Source organism: Melospiza melodia, chromosome 21 (genome assembly GCF_035770615.1).
Source record: "Melospiza melodia melodia isolate bMelMel2 chromosome 21, bMelMel2.pri, whole genome shotgun sequence".
NCBI classification, from domain to species: Eukaryota; Metazoa; Chordata; class Aves; order Passeriformes; family Passerellidae; genus Melospiza; species Melospiza melodia.
Window position 1 is genome coordinate 10,587,304 of NC_086214.1, and position 23,020 is coordinate 10,610,323.

The window sequence follows — 23,020 nt, forward strand, 5'->3', positions numbered from 1 at the left end:
GATCCATTTCAAAATGCAAGCTCAGCACCACTTTCCAATGCAGCTCTTCCCCCCACGGATGTTACAAGTTCTTCCTGGAGACAACATCCCTTGTGACTCTGCTTTTTCTTTTGGTGCTCTGAATAGGGATCAGCTTACCAGGAGTCCTTTATTCCCGAAATAATTTCCATTAATCACTCACCATACACCACTTTAAACAGAAGCTGACAGACTGTGGGATGTCTAACACCAGCACAGCATCTCCCAACTTAAATAAAGGCTGAAACGAAGGGCACCCTAAGAGGCAAAAGGAACTTGGAGATTCTAAACAGGAGACAAGAAAACTTCTTCAAAATGTTCCTAAGAACTGAAATGTTTTTGTACAGCTACTTTAAATACAAGCAGGAAAGCAGTAGTGTGAACCATCCACTCTTCATGGTATCTGCTCACAAAAAAAAGTAAATTAAAGGAAAAACAGTAAAGTGCTTCATTCTGAAGCAGTTTTGCATTTGTGATTTCTCAGCACAGCTGCAAATTAACCAATTCTTTTAGCACCTTCATGCAACTTTCAGGGGGATGTCAATGCTTTACTTCAAAATGCATATAAAGGAGTTTTAAACTCAACATAAAAACCCTGCATAGTTTTGCTGACTACGACTCAGACTGAAAACACATTAAATAAAAGTTTTATTTTCCAGGAGTTTGAACTCAGAAGAGTAGAGATTCCAGATGTGTTTATCCCTGCAAAAGTCAGGTGCTAAATTTCAGCAGAATTAGCACTTTAAGCAGTTTGGCAGCCAATTTTCTGTGGTTAACTCAGGTCTTCGTATTTCCTAAAAGCATAGAAACCCCTTTAAAAACCACACATTAAAGTAGAAAGACCATCAGAATACTAAACACTGCTATGTACCACAGAACCAGCAAAGTCTCTAAAAAGAACACAGTGTACTTTAGGGAAAAGGTTCTTAAACAGCTTTTTAAAAGACTCCAGAATAGATATTTGCTTAATTTCAAGCTAGAGAGCCTCTCATAGAACATTTCATTATGTACTTGAAGGAACTAAGGACAAAAGAGTCAGGCAGATTACAGCAGTGTCAAGGTTTTGCTGGTGCTGTGCTGGGAATCTGGGTGATGTCCTGACCCAAAATGCAGCTCCTGGGCTGGCTCAGCAGCCCCAGTCCTGTTCACACACACTGGACACAGCATCACCCACTCTGGGCTGGGTATTTGTGCCACCCCCGCTTGCTATCAAGGCACATGGATATTCCTTTTCTGCTTTCTTGCGATTTCCTCATCATGGCAAACCAAGAGGAGGGCCAGAAATGGTGCTGACAAACTGTTTGTTTTTATTTAGACTAACTGTCTTTCAGTCTTTGCGCCACAGAGGAATGCGGCTGCTCCACTTTGCATTTGTTTTTTGATTTCTCCATCTCTTTTACAAAGCAAATAATGGGAAAAAAAAACAACAAACCAACCCTAACAATAACAACAACAAAGCCAGTGACAAGCTCTTCACACACCACCATGCAATGAGCCCTTTAAAAACCCAAACAAGCTAAACAAACAAAAAAACCCAGTAAAACTCCTCCCACAATTTGGGTTCATTTTAATTCAGTATCGAGTTGCAGAAAGCAAGCAGGAAACTAAAAGGAGGACAAAAGTAAGACTAATGATAGCTTTCTACACATTGTGCAAACGGGATCCCCCCTTACTTTGTAACCTGACCAAGGTAAATTCATCATTTGCTAATCAAAATGACCCTACTCCAGTCCCACCTGCCATTTGGAGCCTCACAAAACACCAGCAACAGACCCAGAACAGAGCTGCCCGTGCCTGTCAGCTACACAAGCCACAGGAACAGCCCTCTCCAAAGCACCCAGTTGGAATTCTGTAGGAAAAGAGGCTGCAGGGCAACCAGAGGCTCAGAGAAGCAAATTTATTCTCTTCATGCTGGCAAACAAATCACAGGGAGCGAGGAAATCCAGCACAGGATACACAACAACACCACAGTACAGAGAATTCCAAGCTGCACTCAACAGGGGTCCCAGTCCACCCTGGGCACCTCCAGACTGCTCAGGACCTTGGCATGAACTTCCTCTGATCCACCTGGGTGCCCCCACTAAAGCCACACTGCAGCAGCCGGATCTGTGCTCTTCCAGGGAAAAACTGGAAGTTTAACAGGGAAACCAGACCCCAACCTGTGGTGTTCCCAAAGGGCAGGAGCGAGCCCTGCCTGCTGGGACAGCATGGAGCTCATTAAGCCATTGTGAGAAGTGTGTGAACAAATGAAAGAGTTCGCTAATAAGTGACAAAGATCATTTGTTTGAAAGAAAGGACTAAATCATTTCTGGTTCAGCAGTCTGGGTTTAGCCTACTTGTAACAAAGGTGTTTTGAGGAAAAGCATTCTGCTTAAATGGCTTATTGCAAGTAAATCAGAGAGCCCAAAGAGCTGAACATGTTGATGATGAGGGGCAGATAAGTACTGGATAAACAGGAATATGCACTGAACAAGGAGTCTGTCACCCCAATATAATAGAAGCGCCCAAATTGATCAAGTTGCCAATCACAAAAAAATGCCAATCCTACATTGAGATCCTCCAGGTTGGATTCCTGTGTCACTCCCAGCCTTCAGCAACTCTGAGACTTGTCTTTTAAGTTTACCTTTACAGGCTTTTCTTCTCCCCAGCCTCCCTCATGCACAGGCTGATGTCCTTGAACCAGAAAGCTGCTGTCTGTCACAACACACTTGGTTAATCCCACACAGCCCAGCATTAGGTGGCTGCAGAACAGCTCCTGCCAGTCTGCAGCTCCTTCTCAAGCTGCTGGATTCGAGCTCTGGCCAAGCTGCACATGCAAAGCAAAGGGGTGGCTTTGGAATACTTCAGCAAAAGCACAAGTGTTTACTATTAAGGACAGGAGTGAGTTTTGCTCCACGTGTTTGTGAAAATTTCACTCTTCAACCAGCTGCTATGAAACACCATGGCTGGAAACTCAAGTTGCAGATTTGCGCTGTACACATTACATATGTTACACTGGAGAAAAATATTTGCTGAACTAGTTTTAAGCACATACGGGCTGATAATTTAAATGCTGTTTGTCAGACCAATACAGGGGAGACAGCAGCTTTTCAGAGCCTACTGCAGAATGGGATGCAGAATTTAAACTTTCTCTGACCCCACAAACACTAGTCAGAAGCAACTGTCAAGAAAGTTAGCTTGAAGTTGTTTTAAAAACAATGAAGCAATATTTTAACCAGGGGCTCTGTGATAAAGGTGCAAGGACAAAGAATCCTGAAAAAAAAATCCCAGCCAGCTATTAACTGGCCCCAAAAGGTCTTTTTCTGCTGATAATCTCACTGGGGTCCTTCTGCTTTGTGGTCTTTACAAAAATCCCAAGCATTTTCAGAGACAGGAACATCTGCAGATGTTTCAAGACAACACAATCTCAGAGTCAACTCTACCATTTAAATCCTTTTAAAACATTAATTTGGCAGCCCAGCAGCGTGGGCTTCCTAACTAAAACATATTGCTCAAAGAGTGCTGGCGTGGGGGGTTTGTCCTTGAAACACTGGTTTGTGGCTGAGGTTTTGATTTGATGTCTGATAACCATCTCTGTCTCTCTTCCAGCCCTTACCAGGAAGGATCGGTGAGACAAATATCCACAGCTTCCAGGGGAATAAAAGGAAAAGCCAAACAGGAAAAGTAGTTATGAACAATACAGCCCTGGCTTGGTTAATGATCAACTCTGCACAGACCATACCACTTTTATGCAAATACCACAACCAATTTGAACAGTTTTCAGTAATCAGTGGGTAGTAAGAGGCCTCTTCAGCATTGCATTTGTTTCATCACAAGCAGCAAAGAAATAAAAAAGATGAGAAATCCCCGACGACTCTGCTCTGTCAACAGGAAGCCCATGCACAGTGCAGGGTGAGCTCAGCTGTGTGGAGGGGTGGGCAGGAAGGGGAAGGGGTCAGGTTCCCCTGCCTGCACATTCCCATCACATCCCTGATGGAGTGTGAGGCTGTGCTCTGCAGCCCAACAAACCCAGAGCACACAATGCATGTTTGAATGGAGAAAACAACTGCTGCAGCCTGCCCTGATCCTGCCAGGCTCTACAAGACATGAAAGGCTCATCAGCCACTCTCTGTATTTCAAGCACTTCCAACCAGAGCAACCCTCAGCTCGTAAGGCAACTTCAGACAGAGCTGACAGTGCTAACTGGAATGACTCTGCTGATCTTCCAGGCTTTCTGCAGCAGTTTCCAAGCATCTCCTCCTTGGCTTTTAAATATCATTGACTCTCAGCACAATGGTAAAATACTCACAAAGCTACAGTGCTTTACAATGGCACAGAAGCAATTAAAGATTTCCAATAACATGCTGCTCAGAGGATTGGGTCTAATTGCTGAATGGTCAAGGGTTTTGGCAGCAATCACACTGTAAGGAGATAAAAAGGTTGTAAGGCTTCCCATACAAGAAATAAATAAATAAGCAGCTCTCCAAAGAATGGCAACATCAGCCACACACCAATCCAAGTTCCTGACTTGGCACTGGGCACAATTCAAGATTAGGTGGTCATGAAATTTCCCACCTTAAAGGTCAAGGCCGTGTGACAGAGGAAAATGAAAGGGGTGGGGGAGGACAAAGGGCCAAGCAGGTTATAGCACAGAGGTGGCAACACAATGAGCCTGAATTACCCAGTGCTGTCATTTACTGTACACTCTGTAATTACCTGCACAGCCTCAGAACTTCCTCTTGCACTGTCAAGTGTTGTTTCTTCACACTCTGCACACCAGGGCTATCACTTGGAAGAAAACTGATTACAGGAGAGAGCAACAGGCTGCTAAGGCAGGTCTGAAAGGACATTTTGTATCTACCTATCACTGAAAATAATTCAGTTTAACTTCCTGGGTCTATTTTTCCACCATAAACTCACAATGCTGTGAAGAAAGTGTCTACTCCCGCTCCTTCTTTTTTCCCCCTCAAAGTTTAAAATACATATAAAAACTGAGTTAACATCTTATAACAGAAAATAGACTGGTATGAGGCAAGCACAAGAGCCATGGAAAGCAGTGAGCCTATCTGTGATTTTAGATCCATTTGGCTCCTGAGTTTTGGAGGATGAAGGAGTAAACAGGGCAGGAGTGCTACAGCATGTGCTCCCACTGCTGCCCGGCAGAAAGGAAAACAAGGCAGAGTCAAAAGAGTTTAAACACAACAAAAATGCTTCAAAATGCCAGAGAGATGTGGGCACAAGGGAGGTGGTCAATCCTCAGGTTCTGAACAAGGGCTGAGCATCCCTCTGCACCTTCCTGCCCCGCTGAACACAGCCTGGCAAGGCTCACACAGGAAGGATGTGGCACAGTGAAAGCAAGAGCTGGGTTTTCTCAAACCCCAAGTGAGCGCCCTGATGGCTGGGTCACCCTGCTTTGTCACTGAGATAGAGAGGAAAACTGGGTGACAGAGGAATCTGGCATTATCAGAGAAACTCGGAAAAGCCACTTGAGGGACACCAGCACTGAACTGAATCACTCAAACTTGGCCAGAGGCAAAGGAAGCGACTGCAGGCAGGAAGAACTGATCCATGGCAATTCCTCCAGGTTTCTTGATAAAAACTCTTTGATATTTGCAGACTCTCTGAAGCTTTGCTTTTTTCTTTCTATCTTTCCCATCAGCTGCCTTAGAGTTTTAATAGACCAAAGTAAATTTTGAATCCTACACACAAATAAACTAGTAAATCAGCAGAATTCCCCCCAGGTTCAGTGAGAGCAGCAAGACTTTCTGGAACAAGTTACAACTACAAATTCTGAGCATTTTGATAAACACAAGTCTCCCGGACATTATTTGAATCCTTGTGAACCTGAAATGAATTAGACCCAGACCAGCTGACTACATTACTGACTAAAAGCGTCAACACAAGAGCAATTTCTGCTGATCTCTGAAAGTCAGAGCTGATCAGCCAAATACATCTACTAAAGAATACACTGAAACAGAGGTTTCTGATAATGTTTGGGTCACCAATGCCCTTCCCATTCCACAGAGAACTAATTTTTAGCGTAGCAAAAAACGAAATCTGGATTTTTAGGTCTTGCTCATGATGAAATAAGGACATCCAATATTAATCAGCCTTTGTGAAATTGTAATTAGGAGCACAAACTTTAAATGCTGGTCTTTACTAGGCCAGCCCGAGAGCCACAGCACCATCCTGATTGAGAACACTAGCAAAATATTAATCCAGCACTCAGCCCTCTGAGAACACTTCTGCGTGGGCCAAAAGCTCTGTCATTCTCAGGCTTATTAATCTTCCCTCGCAGGAGGCAAAGGACAGCGTAAGCTCCACTCTGATAACTCCGTTATCTCTCTGCCCAGAAAGGAAAGGGTGGTCCTTCCACCCATGTGGCCATTTAAAGCACCACCAGGCACTTTGCTGCTGCAGGGATCCGTGTGACATGTGACGGAGGGAGCAGAGACGAGCAGCATTTCCCCTTCCTTTTGATCCCCTTCTGTACAGTCTCCAGCCAGGGGTGAAGTGTTTGAGCAGGGGATAAAACAAACACCTTAAAAGCACTTAAATTGTTACCTGGCTACCTACTCTAGCTCGGTAAATCATCCGGAGCTCCAAGGAAATGTTTCAGCCCACAGTATGTTGGGGTTTTCACCACAACTCCAGAATTACTGCATCTTCCCAAAGCCCAGGGCACATCCAGTTTGCCTCATTGCTTTGGAAGAAGAGTTTAGGTACATCTCTGTTAAACCTACATTATCAGCAACCACAGGGAAGCCCTGATTGTTTACAGGCAACACTGCAAATGGAAAAAATTACTAATTACAAACATTTTGGGTTGAGTATGAGAGCTCACAGAGACTTAGCTGAACTGATTACCAACTGCAGCATGATTGCTAGCGCTCACAAAAGAAGGCACAGAGTCCGGGGACTCATTTCCATATGAAGCATAAGCAGAGATATCTACTAAAGACTTCCAGCTGCAGCTCTAGCAGGAGCTTCTTGCTACAAGAGCACAGTTCCAGGTGGGACCCAGCACTTTATCTGTAAGCCTTTCATGATGCTTTCAAGAGATAAAGCAATCTGTGGGTTTCTTTAAAGAAGTATCAAGCACGGCTAGACCACGGCGACTATCTCTCTGAAGAACGCCTTATCTACCACCGCATAGCTGCCACTTCCCTCCTTAATCCTTCCAGCCAAAACCCACGACTTAGGCAGCGGCTGTTAATTGTTTATAAATTAAATGATTATTCGTATCTGCATATCAAAGGCGAGGTCGGTGAAGCTGGAGAGACTGATTTTCCATGCGGCTTAGTTTGGGACACGGAGACACTGTGCACTTGAGATCTGCCCGAGACTGACAGTACCAACAACTGGCAGTAGCAGCACGGCACGTCCGTGCCTTGTGACCCGCAGGTGCTGAGGGTACGGTCCCAGACCCGCTCCTGTGCCTGCGACCTGGGGCACCCCAGCCCCGCAGCCCCCCCTCCCCTGCCGCTCTGCGATAACCCCAGATCAGATAAGGGGCTGATCTCTGCTCTGAGCCCAAAACACGGCCAGAGTGTGCGGGCCGGGGGTCTGCAGCCCGCTGTCAGCGCCCCGCCTGCCGGGGGTCGCGCACGGCCCCGAGCTGCCCGGGCAGCTCAGTATTACACCGAGAGAAGCGCTCGGATGGGACTCGGAGTGCTCGGAGTAGTGAAAAACAGAACAATCAGGGAAGCGAGCGGCGAGGGAGCAGCAGCTGCCGGGCGCTGCCGGCGCTTATCAGCACTTGCACACTGCGGAGCCGGCCAGGGGAAAGTTTGCCCGGAGGCAGGAGGCAGCCGGCAGCGGAGCGAACTACGGGGAACGGGACGGGCGAGGAGAGAGGGGAGAGGGGGGGGACAGCGGAGTGAGCGCAGCGCACCCGGGGCAGGGGGAGCCGCCGGGAGCCGGGGCAGGCGGAGCGGCACCGGGAAGGGGAGTCTGGGCGGTGTGCACCGGTACTCACAGCTGGGCGATGGCGCCCTGGGAGATGACGGCGTTGTCGGAGAAGTAGGGGATCATCGCTCCCCGCCGCGGCGGCCGCCCTGCCCCGCGGCATCGGCACCGCCGCTCTGCCCCGCGCCCGCCGCGCCGCCCCCGCCGCGCAGGCGCGCCCCGAGGGCGGGGCCAGCCCAGACCACACCCCCTGCCCCGCCCACATCCGCACGTGGCGGCGCAGGGACAGGGAGGGGACACGCGGGACCGGGACACGCGGGACAGGGATGGAGCAGGGACACATGGAGCAGGGACCGGGATAGATCAGGGACACATAGAGCAGGGACAGGCGGGACCGGGATGGATCAGGGACACATGGAGCAGGGACACGCGGGACCGGGATGGATCAGGGACACATGGAGCAGGGACCGGGATGGAGCAGGGACACATGGAGCAGGGACCGGGATAAATCAGGGACAAATGGAGCAGGGACAGACGGGACCGGGATAGATCAGGGACACATGGAGCAGGGACCGGGATAGATCAGGGACACACAGAGCAGGGACAGGCGGGACCGGGATGGGTCAGGGACACATGGAGCAGGGACAGGGATGGAGCAGGGACACATGGAGCAGGGACCGGAGGGACCGGGACACACGGAGCAGGGACAGGCGGACAGTCCGCCCCGCTCACGGACCGGGGTTCGGCTATCGGTTCCCCGGGCGGGCGGCAGCGAGGAACAGGGCACAGCACCGCGCGGGCGCGCCCAGCTTTTCCTCTCCCTTCCCTTTTCACTTCCCCTTTTCCCCCCCTTCTCCTTTTTTCTCCCTCAGATCTAGCCAGCGAGGCTGCACGCCCTGCAAGCGGGTTTGATGCAGCACATCAAACGCTGTTTTTTGCAAAAGGCAGGCAGCGACAACTCGGGTGCTTAGGAAACGACCTCAATTTCTCTCCTGCAGGAGACGGGGGGAAGAGTTCTTGGCAGTAACTTTCATATGCAGAGACGCGACAACTTGCTTTCTGCCAAAGGAGAAGAGAAGCAGCTGCCTTTCAGTGCTGTTTAATCTTTAGCTCCATCGCTGCTCGAGAAAAGGAAGAAATGAAGTTATTTAAAACAAAAAGTCTTGTCGTTTGGCTGCTGGGAATTACAGTGCGAGGGAAACTTAGTACGGTTTTCCACTGGGGAGGGCCGGGGGCAGCTCGATCCCACCGTGCCCTGCCCATCCCGGAGCGGCATTCTCCAGCCCTCACACCCAGCCAGCAGCCAAGGAGCCTTGGATTGGAAGCGAGCTCAGTTTTGTGTTTCCATAGGAATGCATGACATCCTGGCACAGAGGAACACGATATACCAGTCTTAAGTCATCTGCTATGGGTGGCACATGCCCAGCAAGGAGGCACAAGTGAGCTGGCAGGGGAAGATGTGAGTTTAAACACAACTACTTGTTAATGACAGCTACTCAAGAGCAAAAAATACCAAGGCATCAACTGCAGAGCTGCCCCTGAGATCTGGCAGCAGAGCTGGAAGCCAAAAGCTTCATCAGCTTTATTTCCAATTATTAACTAAAAGTTTTAGAGAACCAGAGAGAGGTTGGAAAAAAACCAACTCAGTGTGATGGCAGCTGCTTCAGGTCTTGATAGGAGATTTGACATGAACAAAAAGAGACTTGTCTGAAAGGTCTTGACCATCTCCTCTTCAGGGATGGGCAGAGAAAAGGGAAAAGCAGTGGAATTTGTGATTCTGCAAGTTTTGCTGGGGTATTGTTTGGTTGCAATAATTTAAGCAACGTCATCCTATATAGCCAGGAGCGCAGCTCTGGTAATGGTGCCTCACAGCTGTAAAGAAAATGCAGTGCCAGCTTGCTGGAATGCCAAAAAAAGTCATTTTGTTAGGCAGAAATGAAGTCAGTTGCAAGAAGCAATGGAAAAATCAGGACTAAGAAATGGAGGGTAACTCAATCCTTCCAGAGGTCAAGAGACTGGCAAGAACCTCATATTCAGTAGTAACACATACCACACATTCACAGACTGAAAAACAAGCCCAGAACTTCTGTTCTATTCTAATTAATAACTTAAGGGCTTTATTCAAGCATTGTTAAAGACTAAATGTACTTAGATACTGTCCAGACACGTCAGATTTCTTACACTTAACTACCATTACAAGGCAAGCCCTTAAAACCTGTTGAAAACAAGTGCAGTGATTAACTACAAGCAGCTACTCATAACATATGGATAATAGATTTGTAAATGAATTAGTCCTGGATTAATACAATCATGCACTGCATCTCCATATGCCAGGGAACCAAGTGATGACAGAAATCACCCATTTGTTTTCTTTTTGAACCTTTAGAGAACAGAAATAGGAAATCCTCAAGTAAGTTTGTATCTTGAAATCTGCACTAATAAAAGCTATTTGAACTTGGGTTTTTTGCCATAAAGACTGAAACCCCAGCCTGAAAGTGGCACTGTTTTCAGGTGCATGTTAGTGAGATTAGCATTTCAGTTCCCACTGTCCATTTGTGGAGACTCAGAGAATCATTAAAGTTGGAAAAGACCTCCACATTGTCAACTAGACAACAGCAATAAATGCTGTGTTATTTTCATATTTTGCTTTTAACATCAGACTTAAGGAGCAACTCTCTTTCTTTTTCAAAGTTGTTTACTAAACAAGTAAAAGTTTAGACCCAGTAAATTGATCTCTCAGCATGCAGGAGCAAGGAGCAGGCAGAAAGAAAGGGATGCACGAGACGGAGTTCAGGCAGCAAGTCACAAGACAGCCAAGAAACAGCCAAGAAGCTGCTCCTGGCTGGAAGCAGGTGCACTCTGCTGGGACAAACACACAAAGAATTTAAAGTGCACAAAATTGCAGTGATGACAGGTAGCAGCCTAAATCACGCCGTGCTGCAGCAGAGCATGTGAGCAGAGCCATTAATCACTGCATGACAAGATGTAAATACGCCTGTCTGGGGTCTCGAGCGCTGCCCAGCCCAGTGCACAAATGACACTTTGCTGCAGGGCAAAGGGCACTGCTTGTCTGAGCTCTGCTCAGCGTTTCCCACTCCCCAGGAGGCCCCAGGACCAGCGGGGCAGGCAGCAAACCCGGCAAGGCACCGTGACACCACAGGCCTGAGGGGCAGCAGGATCCCATTCAACCTTCCAACACCACACCACCTGATAAACTGGAGTTACATACTGCATGTGAGACACACTGTAAAAACACCAATCCCCAAACCTTTGCTACAATAATGCAGCAGCTAGAACCAGTCAGGGAAGCACAATGGAGACAAAACAAAGAGTGTGAGGGATGTCTGAGCAAGCACTTCAGGAGGGGGAAGCAGAGGGAATGCTACCAGAGCTGCCTCTGGAAAGAAGTTTCAGGGGCTGAAAGGAGAACATGCACGCACAAATCTCTCATATTGACTTGTAGTGCTCAGTCTGGCAGACGAGGCTGACAACATATTGTTTATTCATACAGTCATCATTCTCCCTGGTGTCTGCATTGCAAAACTCCACAACCACAGCAGCCTGCACAGAACCTTCAGCTGTTTCCTGATGCATTTTAGCAGTTTTGATCTCACACAGAGCAATCCTGTGTCCTACACAGGACTGGCACTTGCTAATGGGTTTCTCCTAGTCCAGCCCAATCCCTGGTGCACGGGTCAGGCTTGGCACTGGCAATGCCTAGATTTGACACATGCTCAGAGCTGGACACCCAGTCATGTCAGTGCACATAGCCCACATGCAAACAGGGCATTCATCAAGCTTCTGTTTCCATCCAAGATCAACAGCTTCAGGCTGAATTGCTGCTTCTTGTCAGACCACACAGAGGTGTGGGTGTCATCGTGTTCCACCCACTCGTATCCCACAGGGGCTTGCCGAGTGTCTGCTCACGTGTTAACATGATTAAATCTGCAGAATGATTGTCTTATTAGGCATCTTCAATTTTTAGTCTACACTAAGGGGGACCTGATGACCTCTTTTCATTTTGTACTACATCTACCAGCAAGACTTTCTCTGGTCCCCTCAGTTCTTCTCTTTGAAGAACCCTAATGAACACAATATACTGTCATAGTCTAACTCCAGTGGGTGTCAAGGGCTGGGCATTATTAAGCCTGTTTGGATTGAAGTCCAGGTACTCTGCAAAAGCAAGGAATGTTCTGTTCCTACAAACATGGAAAGTAGTAAGGCCGTAACATTGATAATGTTCAAGGTAAAGGGGACAGTGAGAGGCTGTCACACATAGGAATTTTGCCCTCAGTATCACAGAAAAGACAATGCAGAACCCAGCCCCATGTTTTCAGGGGATTATGAAAAAAAAACCTCGTGAAGCTGCTGTGACAAACAAACCTCCCCCTCAGCCCCAGCACATCCTCTCCCTGCCGAGCCTTGTGCCACGGCCGTGTCTGCTCAGCCACCTTTACTGCACATGTGGAAAGTTTGTTCTGTGCTGCTCAACAGCTGTTTCCCGTGATATTTACGAAAAGCCACCGAGTTTTGAAAACAGCACGTCCCTGTCCCTGCCCACAGCAGAGCAGGGGAGTCTTGCACAGGCACGGCTGGGAGCAGAGGTAGCAAGTTCACTTCCGTGTGCAGAGGTGGGGCCAAGTCCTTTTTTGTTCTCACCGGCAGCTACACTCAGTCTTTGTCCACAAAGGCAGCTGTGCCTGCATCAGCTCTGCTGGGAAAAGGGTCCTAAGGGGTAGCCTTGAAAAATTTGCTGCCACACTGAGCTCTTTGAGGGTCAAAGGACCTGATGACCCTGCGTTTTTGGTGGGAAGTCATCCTTTTACTGTGAGGATATGTGGCTTTAAGCACTGAACAGAGTTGACAGATGAGTGTGAGTGGATTAGGGGTCCAAATAGATGATTTATTTGGGAAGAGCCTTAAATCAGGGCAGCAAACCTGTAAATAGGTACAGACTGACTGGCTGAGAGCAGCACTCATCTCCTACTCTGCCTCCACACCTCGGAGGAGAAGCTGATCTGTCAGAGGCCTTCTGGATGCTTCTGGCATGGGAGACAAAACCTTCTGCACTCTGCAGCCCAATTTATCAGGCAAACATGAACGATTTCAGTAGCAGCCACCATAAACAAGCCAATGCACGCAGGGCAGAAGGAGATAGAGCACAGCAGAGACACAAAGCTTTCCCAGTGATAACAGACATACCACCCACCAAGGCAGGGCTCACACACACCAGCTGGATTGCACACACACAGGGGAACTTAACCAAGTCATTATAAAGGAGCCCATATCTAGTTAAAACAAAACCAAACCAAACAAAAACCAAAAAAGAAAAAAGAAAAAAAAAAAAAAAAAAAGGCAGGGGGAGGCAGGAACAGGGAAAGCACGCAAAACTGTACTTTAATCCTGAAGAACCAGTCAGAACAGGAAGCCACATTCTAAATTTGGTTATTTAAGCTGTCAAAGAGTATTTCTGTTTCCAGTTCTTGAGCAAAGAAATCAGCCAAGTACAGGGGTAGGGAGATAAGCATCACTGAAAGAACAAACCCCTGCTTTTAAAGCCCTTTGGTCAGCTGCCCATCATGATCGATGATTAGGCTGCCTAGTTGAGAATTCAACACCTATTTTGCAATATTATCAGTTCATTAAACCCTTCCCTCACCAGCCCCACATCCAATCACTGTACAGTTTACTTATCATTAAATCTTCCAGGGTCTAACACAGAGAGGTCAATGCTCAATTACACCTTTTTTACAGAGCCTGAAGCTCAGATGACTGAAGGGACCCGAGCAGGAAAAGGGACACAAGCACCAATGTCTGCTCCCAACAAGCAACACCAGTGTAGGTAATGTATTATTTCAGTGACCTGTGGAGAAGAAAGATCTAAATCCTCCCAACTGTCAAACCATCCACTCACCCAGTTTTATAAAGGAATGATTTTGATGCAAAGACACCAAAGAACTGGACAGCATTGAGTCCAAAAACCCTGGCTCAGATTATCAAAATACATTTAAGTGTCTGAAATCCATGAAATGCTGAAAACTCTGAAGATTCATGTTTAACTGTGAAGTCTTGCAAAGATGTCTCACCAGGAGAGGGAATTTCAGAGTTTCTGTTCTAAAGGAATAGAAATCCTTTAGCTAAGAGCACCTGGTTCATGCTCAGGAGGAGACAGAAGCACATATGGAATCATTAAGGCACCTCCTGGTCAGCCCCTCCTCGGTGACCCTCTGGAGGAGCACAAGTGTGTGGCAGCAGCTCTTCTGGGCTCTGGACCCTTTTGGTAGCTGAAGGATCTGACCCACCTTCATTCCTTTCACCTCCCAGCTTGTCCTTGCCCTGTTCCTCATTCTCCTCTGTTCACACGCTTAGAATGACAAATTCAAAACCACTTTTCATATGCATTCAGATTTTGAGCTAGCTCCCTGTGCTTACCTGGTAATTTGGCAGTGCTACGATATTACTCTGCTTGATCCTTCAGCCTGAAGATCACACCTGAAATCATCTCACACATTATTGTGATCCACAGGTATGTCATCAGACTGGACTGAACACGCTGCAACCACAAGCACAGACCTTGCAGTGAACCAGCCCTGCAGATACCTGTTACTAATCTAATAAACCCAAGTTTTACTGCCAGTTCAATACCTTTGCTCACAGTTTAGTGATAAAAGAACTGCTACTCAAAAATGATGGTCACTGCAATGAATCTGGCCCACAGAACTTTTTCTGGTGGTCAGCAGAGCTGGCAAATGACCAGAACTGTTCTTTATCTCAGCATTACACTCTCCCCAAGCAGCTGTAGTAAATGCCAGAGAGAGGCTGAGCTGTCACTGAAAGGAAAGACAGAAAGATGAATTCAGGAAACACATTCTAAAGATAAGGTTCATACTACAAGAGCTTAGTGTAATCTCCAGCACGGATAAACACACGTTTTCCTGTACAGCACACACAGAGCCCCATCCTACTCAAGATGGAATTAACAAACTGTCTTGCACACCCAATAAAGATCCAGCTACTGTTCAGGTACCAATAGAGTAATTGTTTGGCAGCTGCAGCAGCAAGCAAAGGCAGCACAAGGAAGGTTTAGTTGCCAGAACTCAGCACAGAGCTTTTGGAAGTGTCTTATGTAACACCAGAGAGGTTTTAAGGATAACCAGGAGGGGCAGGAGCCTGCCCCAGGAGCACCAAATGGTGATGACACACATCTCCAAAAGTCACAGGATGCTGCAGATCCCCTCAGCTCAGTGTGGAGTGTGAAGGAGCCTTTGGAAGTGCAGCCAATTCAGTATCACACCATCACCCCCCATTTCTCACAGGGACTAACACATATTGTACAAAAGGTCTCAGTTTAAAAATCAAACACCTTGGCTTGCAGTTTATTGAGCTGCTGCCCTGCAGAAGAAAGCACATTCACCTATTCCACTTACTCTTTGAAAAGCAATTTTTATACTGCTATAAACCATCCCCTACTGCATCAGACTGTGGTCTCCTGCTCCTAAAACAAAGGTATTTACTCACAGCTTGAGACCTTGAGGCAACTTGGCACATCCAGCTGTTATCATGGCAATAATCTGATTTGCTTTCCTTCCCAGTTCACTCCTGGAAGGAACTACTTTGACTAAAAAAAACCAAACCAGAAGGTAACCATCCTTGTGCTGCAGAAGGTGTGGGGTTTTTTTTCTTTTTAAATTATAATTTAACACCACACTCTTGCCTCCACTTGAAGAGGGGAGGACAAGCACTTTCTGAGAACATTTTCAGGTAACAAGTTTCAGATTTCAAGCAGGATGTAAGCACTTTCCGTGGCACCTGAAGGGAATGACAGGCTCCTGAGCTTTACCTCAGCAAATGGACTTTAGTCTGACCCACTGCCAGCCCATAAAAGTTCAAAGAATCCCTGTGAAGTCCCTGGCAGTCACTAGGCAATACAGCTCACCCAATTATACATGCTCAGTTACTGAGCAGCCTCAAACGCTGCACTTCAGCAACCAGAGAGGTTTCAAGGCACACAGAAGTGGTAAAATCATGATGGTGTGGAAATAGAGGCACCATTTAAAACATAAAACCCAAAAAAGCAAGAGGCAGATCCTGACAGCAAATCCAATGCAGCTGCAGCACCGCTGCTGCCCCAGGCCCAGAGTTGTCATTTGTCAGCAAAACAAAGATGCTGAATCCTTGCAACCTTGGCACAGAGCACACAAAACCTGAATGTCAGTACCTCAGTGAGTGTAAACACAACTCACAGCTCAATACATGAGCGTTTTAGGTAAATTTTAACAACCTGGGATGCTGCAGAGAGCTCCTTAACACAGATGCTCCATTAAAGGTGTATTCAGTGTGGCAGCAGCATGGCTGGGGACTGCAGGGATGTGCAGGCCAGTTTAGCTCCACAGCCTCCAGACAGCCTAATAAAAATGTCAGAACACAGCTATGAAGGTAATAAATGTAATAAATAGATTGTTCAGGACATCTGCTTATGCAGCACTGTCTTGGTTCCACTAGCCAAGAGTGACAGGGACTGGCTGGATCAGGGATTCCAGAGCAAGAGCCTGGATCTGTGTCAGGGCTTTGGGGATCTCACCATACATACCCTGCACGAATGGTCACTGCTACAGCTGGACACAGAGCAGGGCTTGGGTGTGAGAAAAAATACTGCAGAAGCCAAGCTGGTTTCACCTATTTGTTCAGCTTCAGGTACTGGCAGCATTAACTTGCTGGGGTTTTTAATAATGGATAGAAATATTTGTAGGAGTCTGATCTATGGTCGCTATACCCAAGTAATTTCCTCATAGGAAAAAAAAAAATCATTCCTCTTTGCATCAACACAAAAGAGTTTGACAGGAAATGCCATTTCAAGCACCTTCCAAGGATTACTGCAGAGCACACAGGAACTCTCTTTCTGCACTCTGACAGCTCTTCCCATCTTTTGGACAAAAGTTTAGGCAGATTCTGCTAATTCCCAAAGCAGAAAGCTCCTCAGTCCACGAGTGCAGACTTGTCAGGTCATTTGAATGCTCTGTAGAGCAGGTTTATGTTTAAACAGCATTTTCACACAGTTCTCCCTTCTCTGTGAGACCCAGTCCAGGCAATCACAGGCCTGTGTGGTGTTAGATTAAAAAAGCACAGGTCAGCAAACACACAGATCATTTTGTTTAACTATGGTGATCACCTACAAGTTTAAGCTTCTGTTTGTAATTTATTTCTCTGCCTCTTTGGAGCACATTTTAGTCTGCTGCTCTTCAGAATCTCTGCTCAACAAACACTGTCCCTGCTGCTGTCCTGCTGCCAGGCTTTCCTGCATGCTCCCCTCACCTCAGTGTATATCCCACACCTCATCAGGGAGGAAAGATAAACAGCACAAACCTAACACAAGCAGCTATCTAGATTTTGCTAACCACAGGATTAGCAGTGCTGTTGAGCTGGATCTGAGTGTAACATTTCTTCTGAGACAGCAATCCCCAGGCTCTGCAGAGACCTGGGGACACAGGAATGGAAATGAAGCTCTGCCCAATGATTGTCAAGACTGAGCACTGCAAAAATCTTCTGACACCAAACAAGTCCATATGCTTATGCTCTGGTCTCCACCAACTCCCTTGCAAGCATTAACACCTTTGAGCACTAAGATCCTATTTAATAACCTTTGAAAAGTTATTTTATTTATGCACACACACTTTTAGTCCTCCCACAGCAGTACTCCTGGCTCCAGTGTCCAGCTGCCAGCATGAGTTTGGACATGCCTGATACGCTGAGGTAGCACAGGAACACATTTTCATTTTCCATGACCGCAGGAGACAAAAGGTCTCCTCACCAGAAGAATTTTACAAACAGCAAAAAAAAAAAAAAAAGAATCCCAGCCCAAACACTGACCACTGCCTGGAGCTGCAGCCAGGTCACCTGAATGAAGCCTCAGGAGCACTGGGCCCTGCCCAGGCAGGCAGTGAGGAATGTCAGGCTACTGCAGAGCACCACCTGAGTGACACTGCAGCTGCAAACACACTTTTCCTTTTAAGCCAAGCTCAGTCTGTAGCCTTTTTACTGCCTGGATTTCTAATAGCTGCTACTTGCTATGTTCTTGTGAAAATTGGGGATTAGATATACTCAGGAACTGTTTATGGACATCTGCTGCTCCTCCACAGCAGGACTCCAGGTTCACTACTTACCCCATTTGACTCTATTATTTTTATCCTACTGTAATCAAACACATTTAACACCCACCCCCTTGCTTTTCCCCAGAAGGAGTTTGGTTTTAGTTAGCTCTGTGACCCCAGTAACAGGAGTCACAGAGCTCAGATCACCACATCAACAGCAGGTTGTCATTTCCTACCCCAGGAAGTTATTTCAAATATATTAAAAAAATGCTCATTTCAGACCTAACCTACAATGGTTGCTAAGTGCCCACAACAATTAAATACCTTCCATCCCTTCCAATACATTATGTATACTGAGGTCAAGTCATGAGTTGATCTTGTGACTGCTGGAAGGCCAAGAGTAAAATGAAAAATTGGAGTTTGGCTGAGTTCAATTTGAGCCTTTGGGAATTGTGCTTTCCAGCTTTCCTCTCACTCATGAAAGCTGTAAAATGAAGAAATTCAGCAATTCTTAACTCATCATTTAGGGCTAGAAGACCGAAGTAAACAGGGCAGTCACCTTCCCTGAGCCACAGAATCACAGAACTCCAGTGAAATCATGGGAATGTGCAACCAGGACAGCTTTTTCTCTAGCAGATTTATCCAAGTTGGCCCCAAAACACAAAGCCCAGATCTTGCTCAAGTATTTTAAATGCTAGATATTATGGCTTCTGCTGCTACCCACTCACACAAACACCATTAAGCAAAGAACTGTAACAGCCAGAGAGCTCATAAAGGGAGAACCATTTCACCTTCACTTCCCCTTTACTCCCTCTGGAGGGAATCTGAAGCCTTTCACAAAATCTGGCTGCAACATTTTAAGCCAAGAAAGTGTTCCTGCCGTTGCAGAAGTCACCTGATATATACATTTTTTGCTTTTATTAGGTTCAGCTGAAATAATTTCTTTGATGGCTTAGAGGAAAGGAGATAAAGCTTACCACACCCCCAGAAGTCTTACCCTGCAGACTATACCTACATTGTAAAAATCACCACTACCTGTCACCATTCAGTCAGCTGACTTTCAATGTTTCTTTTTAACAAATAATATTTACCAAGAAAAGTTCTTCCTGAAGCAACTGAAATCAGCCTTTACAAGAATGAATATCTCTCTGCAAAACAATCCAAATTAAACAAAAAAAATCCCTGCAAATTCTCAATGTCTCCTAATTTTTGAGAATAATTTCATCTACCTGCATCAGCAGCAAATATCCACAAATCCTAAAGGTGCTATTTAAGCAGCAGGTGCCTGTATGGATCAGGATCACCCTAGGTGGCAACAGGGACTTTTTAACCAGAGAACAAGAGTTTATTATTCTGGTTATGCCTCTCAGAGTACTCTGCTGGTGGACTAAATCCTGAGAAGCCACACAGGACACTGGAGGGAGCTCCAGAAACAGCAGTTTGGAGAATATATTCACTGACACCTTCGCCAACTGTTCCCCATATTTATTTTTTAGTGTGCAGCCTGACTTTTCCCATTTCCTCTGCAGCAAACCCTTTATCAGAACCCATTTTTCAGTAAGGCTCATTAAGGATGGTTGTGCAACATCAACAACAGGCAGAAGGTGATGTGTGTTTGCAGGACATGCCAGAGGAACAGCAAAAGCCCTGTGGAGCTTTGCACACAGCCAGGACTCCTGTGACAATCTTACCTTCTGGGCTGGGACCGGCATTCTTCTTCCCCGCTGTCTGCCTCCTGCATACACAAGGAAAGGAGAAAAAACATTAATATCTTTTAATACATGCAGAAAGCAAAGGCTTGCATTTCACTGGTTTGATTGTGTAAGGCAAGGGGAACTCTGCCTGCTCCTGCATGCAGCTGTCACTAGAGAGGAACTCACTTTCTGCTCAGCTGTCACTTCATGTTCTCTCAAAAGCCTTTAAAAAACTCAGTGTTACAGGAGTTTTTGCCCCTGCAGGATTTTGCATGCTTTTGCATGGACTTCCAGTGACCCCTGCCAAATATGGCAGGCCAAGAGCCAAACACATAGTTCACTTCTGGGCAAAAATCTCTGAGTTTTTATTACCTTTATGGAGATCATATTAATTCATAGTCCAGTCAGCAGTCAAGTGTAAAAATCTACAAAACCAGCACGTAATAAACCTGATAAATCAGACTGAGTGAGCACAGATATGACCAGAAAGGAGAAATTTGACATATTATGCTGCTTTAGATGAGATATTAATATGCACAATCTCTAATGTGCTGTGGAATTTTACTAGGCCTACCTACTACAGCCCAAAGCAATACCTCAGCAGAGAGATCTCAGCAATTAATTCTGCTTCACAGTACATTTATATACACCCTGCCAGGCACTGGAAATAGGGTACAGGATCTGTTGTATCAGTGAGAACTTACTATGTGCAGGTCCACAGGGAAAAAGCATTTTAAAACATACCAAGGGTTTTGTCAAGGCAGGGGCAGAGTTCAGAAAAAGGAAAAAGATAATTTTGGTTTTGGTTGATTTGGGCTTCCCTCCTGCAGGTCTCCTTTGGCAATCCTGCCAGAACATAAGTTCCAATTGAGTTCCCTGTGGGTTTACAAGAAGTTGACTTGGGGGAGCAAGAGAAAGAGGTCAAAAGGGAGGGGAAGATGCTTCATTACATGTAGAATTCTTAAAGACACGATGGGGGTTTTTGAATAAAAAGTGTGTATTTAGTTAGAGAACAAGTTCCTCCAACTCCACAGTAAGGCAAAACAACTGAAAGAGCCCTTGAAATCTCGTTTGTACTGCTCAGGAACTCAAGCTATGCAAACATTTTTAGTATTATAATGAACAGCCATTTCTACCTGCCAAGAAAAATCCTTGTCACAGCAATTGGCAAGCCTGGTGTGCCATAGCCATAAGTCCCACAAATGACAGGAGAAGATCCTGAAATATGTAGATCATTATCTTAGCTCCCCTCAAAATTCAACCCTAAGGAGCTCAGTGTGGAGGAGGCCAGACATGGCCCAATTAATCACCATCTGTCTCTGCTGAAACTCTTACATCTCTTTGATACCAGACATAAATGTAGCAGGTTTGTGTGAGGAGCACATTCAGAATACAACTGACTACTAAAACAGAACTGTAGACAAGTGTGATTTGAGCAAGAGACCCATTGCCAGTACCTGGGATGCTGTCTGGAACCGAACTAACCTTCAGCAGCCTCCTCCTCATCAACAATTCTGACCAGTCTGCAGCCTACTTCTTCCCTGGTCCGAGGATGAGGGAAGAGACAAGGATATGACTCCATGTTTCAGAAGGCTTGATTTAGTATTTTATGATATATATTATATTAAAACTATGCTAAAAGAATAGAAGAAATTATTTCATCAGAAAGCTAGCTAAGAATAGAAAAAGAAAGAATGAATAACAAAGGCTTGTGTCTCGGACAGAGAGTCTGAGCCAGCTGTGATTGGCCATTAATTAGAAGCAACCACATGAGACCAATCACAGATGCACCTGTTGCATTCCACAGCAGCAGATAACCATTGTTTACATTTTCTTCCTGAGGCCTCTCAGCTTCTCAGGAGGAAAAATCCTAAGGAAATGATTTTTCATAAAAGATGTCTGTGACATCCATGGACAGGGCTCAAAGAAGATACAGCCAATGCTCCTGTGTTTCACATATTCCACTCCAGGTGGCTGCTGCAGTGCTGTGGTCGCTGTGAAATCCTGCAGGCACAGAACATCCCCGGGTGCCCGAGGGAGCGCAGGCGGCTGCAGTGGCGGCTCCTCCCGCTAGAGGGGAGGGCAGGACAGCGCTGGGCCCGCTCAGGGGCCGCTCCGGGGAGGGAGGAGCAGCTCCGAGGGGACACGGCCCCAGCAGTGACACGGCTCCGAGGGGACACCGCTCCAGCAATGACACGGCTGCAGCAGTGACACGGCCTCAAGCACTGACACGGCCCCAGCACTGCCACGGCCCCAGCACTGCCACGGCCCCAGCACTGACACCACTCCAGCACAGACACGGCCCCAGCACTGACACGGCTCTGAGGGGACACGGCTCCAGCAGTGACACGGTCCCAGCAGTGACACGGCCCCAGCAGTGACACGGCTCTGAGGGGACACGGCCCCAGCACTGACACGGCTCTGAGGGCCCAGCACTGACACGGTCCCAGCACTGACACGGCTCCAGCAGTGACACAGCCCCAGCACTGACACGGCTCTGAGGGGACACGGCCCCAGCACTGACACGGCCCCAGCACTGACACAGCCCCCAAACCAGCTCCTCCACCCTTTCTCGCCGTTTCCAGCCTGTTTCCAAAGGTGAAGGAGTATTGCTGCCAGTACAACAATTCATCAGCCAGGACGCGGCTCAAACATTCCTTCCTGAGGACATCTCTGAGGAGGAAGATGCTTGGACAGCATCCTTGGAAAGCTTGGACAGCATCCTTGGAAAGTGACTGCAGCCATTTGGAGGTGCGACACCACCCCAGCTTTCACAGCTGCCTTTGCACAGGTGGTGACAGGAACTTTGGGTGCTGCCCCAGCTCTGGGTTCCCTGCAGCACCCGTGATGTGACCACAGCGACAGGCCCAAGAAATGGCAGCTGCCACAAATGCTCCTTGGAGGTTCCTGATGCTGCATTCCTCCAGCCTCAAACCAGCCTCCTCCACCAGGCTGCACAGAGGAGGAAGCTGAGCAGCACTGATGAGCTCCAGAGGGAGTCATGCCCTGCTTTCCTTGACCAGAAACAGAGGCCTCAGGGGAAATGGAAGGAATGAGTCGCATAGCTCTAAACTAGGCCACGATATTAAATGCAGTTTAAAGTGAAAGATGAAAAATTCCATCTCTGCTCCTTTCAGGCCATGTAGGACAGAATATGCAAAACATTAATCCTGTTTGTGCTTTGATCCACTGCCAACTATCTGTCATCAAAAGGGCAAGGGAGAGGAGAGAAATTTTGGAGAGCTGTTCTGTTCTATACAATGGGAGTCACTCCATGTCACGCAAACAATTCTGCTCTCATAAATCTCCTTTTTGCAGACCGATGTAATGATA

The 23,020-nt window shown here is 46.8% G+C and overlaps 1 protein-coding gene across 3 annotated transcripts in view; it reads right to left on the reverse strand.

Moving 5' to 3' along the window:
• The window catches only part of SSH2 (slingshot protein phosphatase 2), a 90,262-nt gene that overhangs the window by 42,345 nt on the left and 24,897 nt on the right, over positions 1–23,020 (reverse strand). For 2 of the 3 annotated variants that reach the window (XM_063174089.1, XM_063174090.1), the window contains one exon: positions 19,685–19,728. In XM_063174089.1, coding sequence (XP_063030159.1) covers positions 19,685–19,728 — 44 coding nt within the window. Of the gene's footprint in view, positions 1–7,975; positions 8,081–19,684; positions 19,729–23,020 lie in introns of those variants that run through there. The other variant, XM_063174091.1, reaches the window with a different exon arrangement.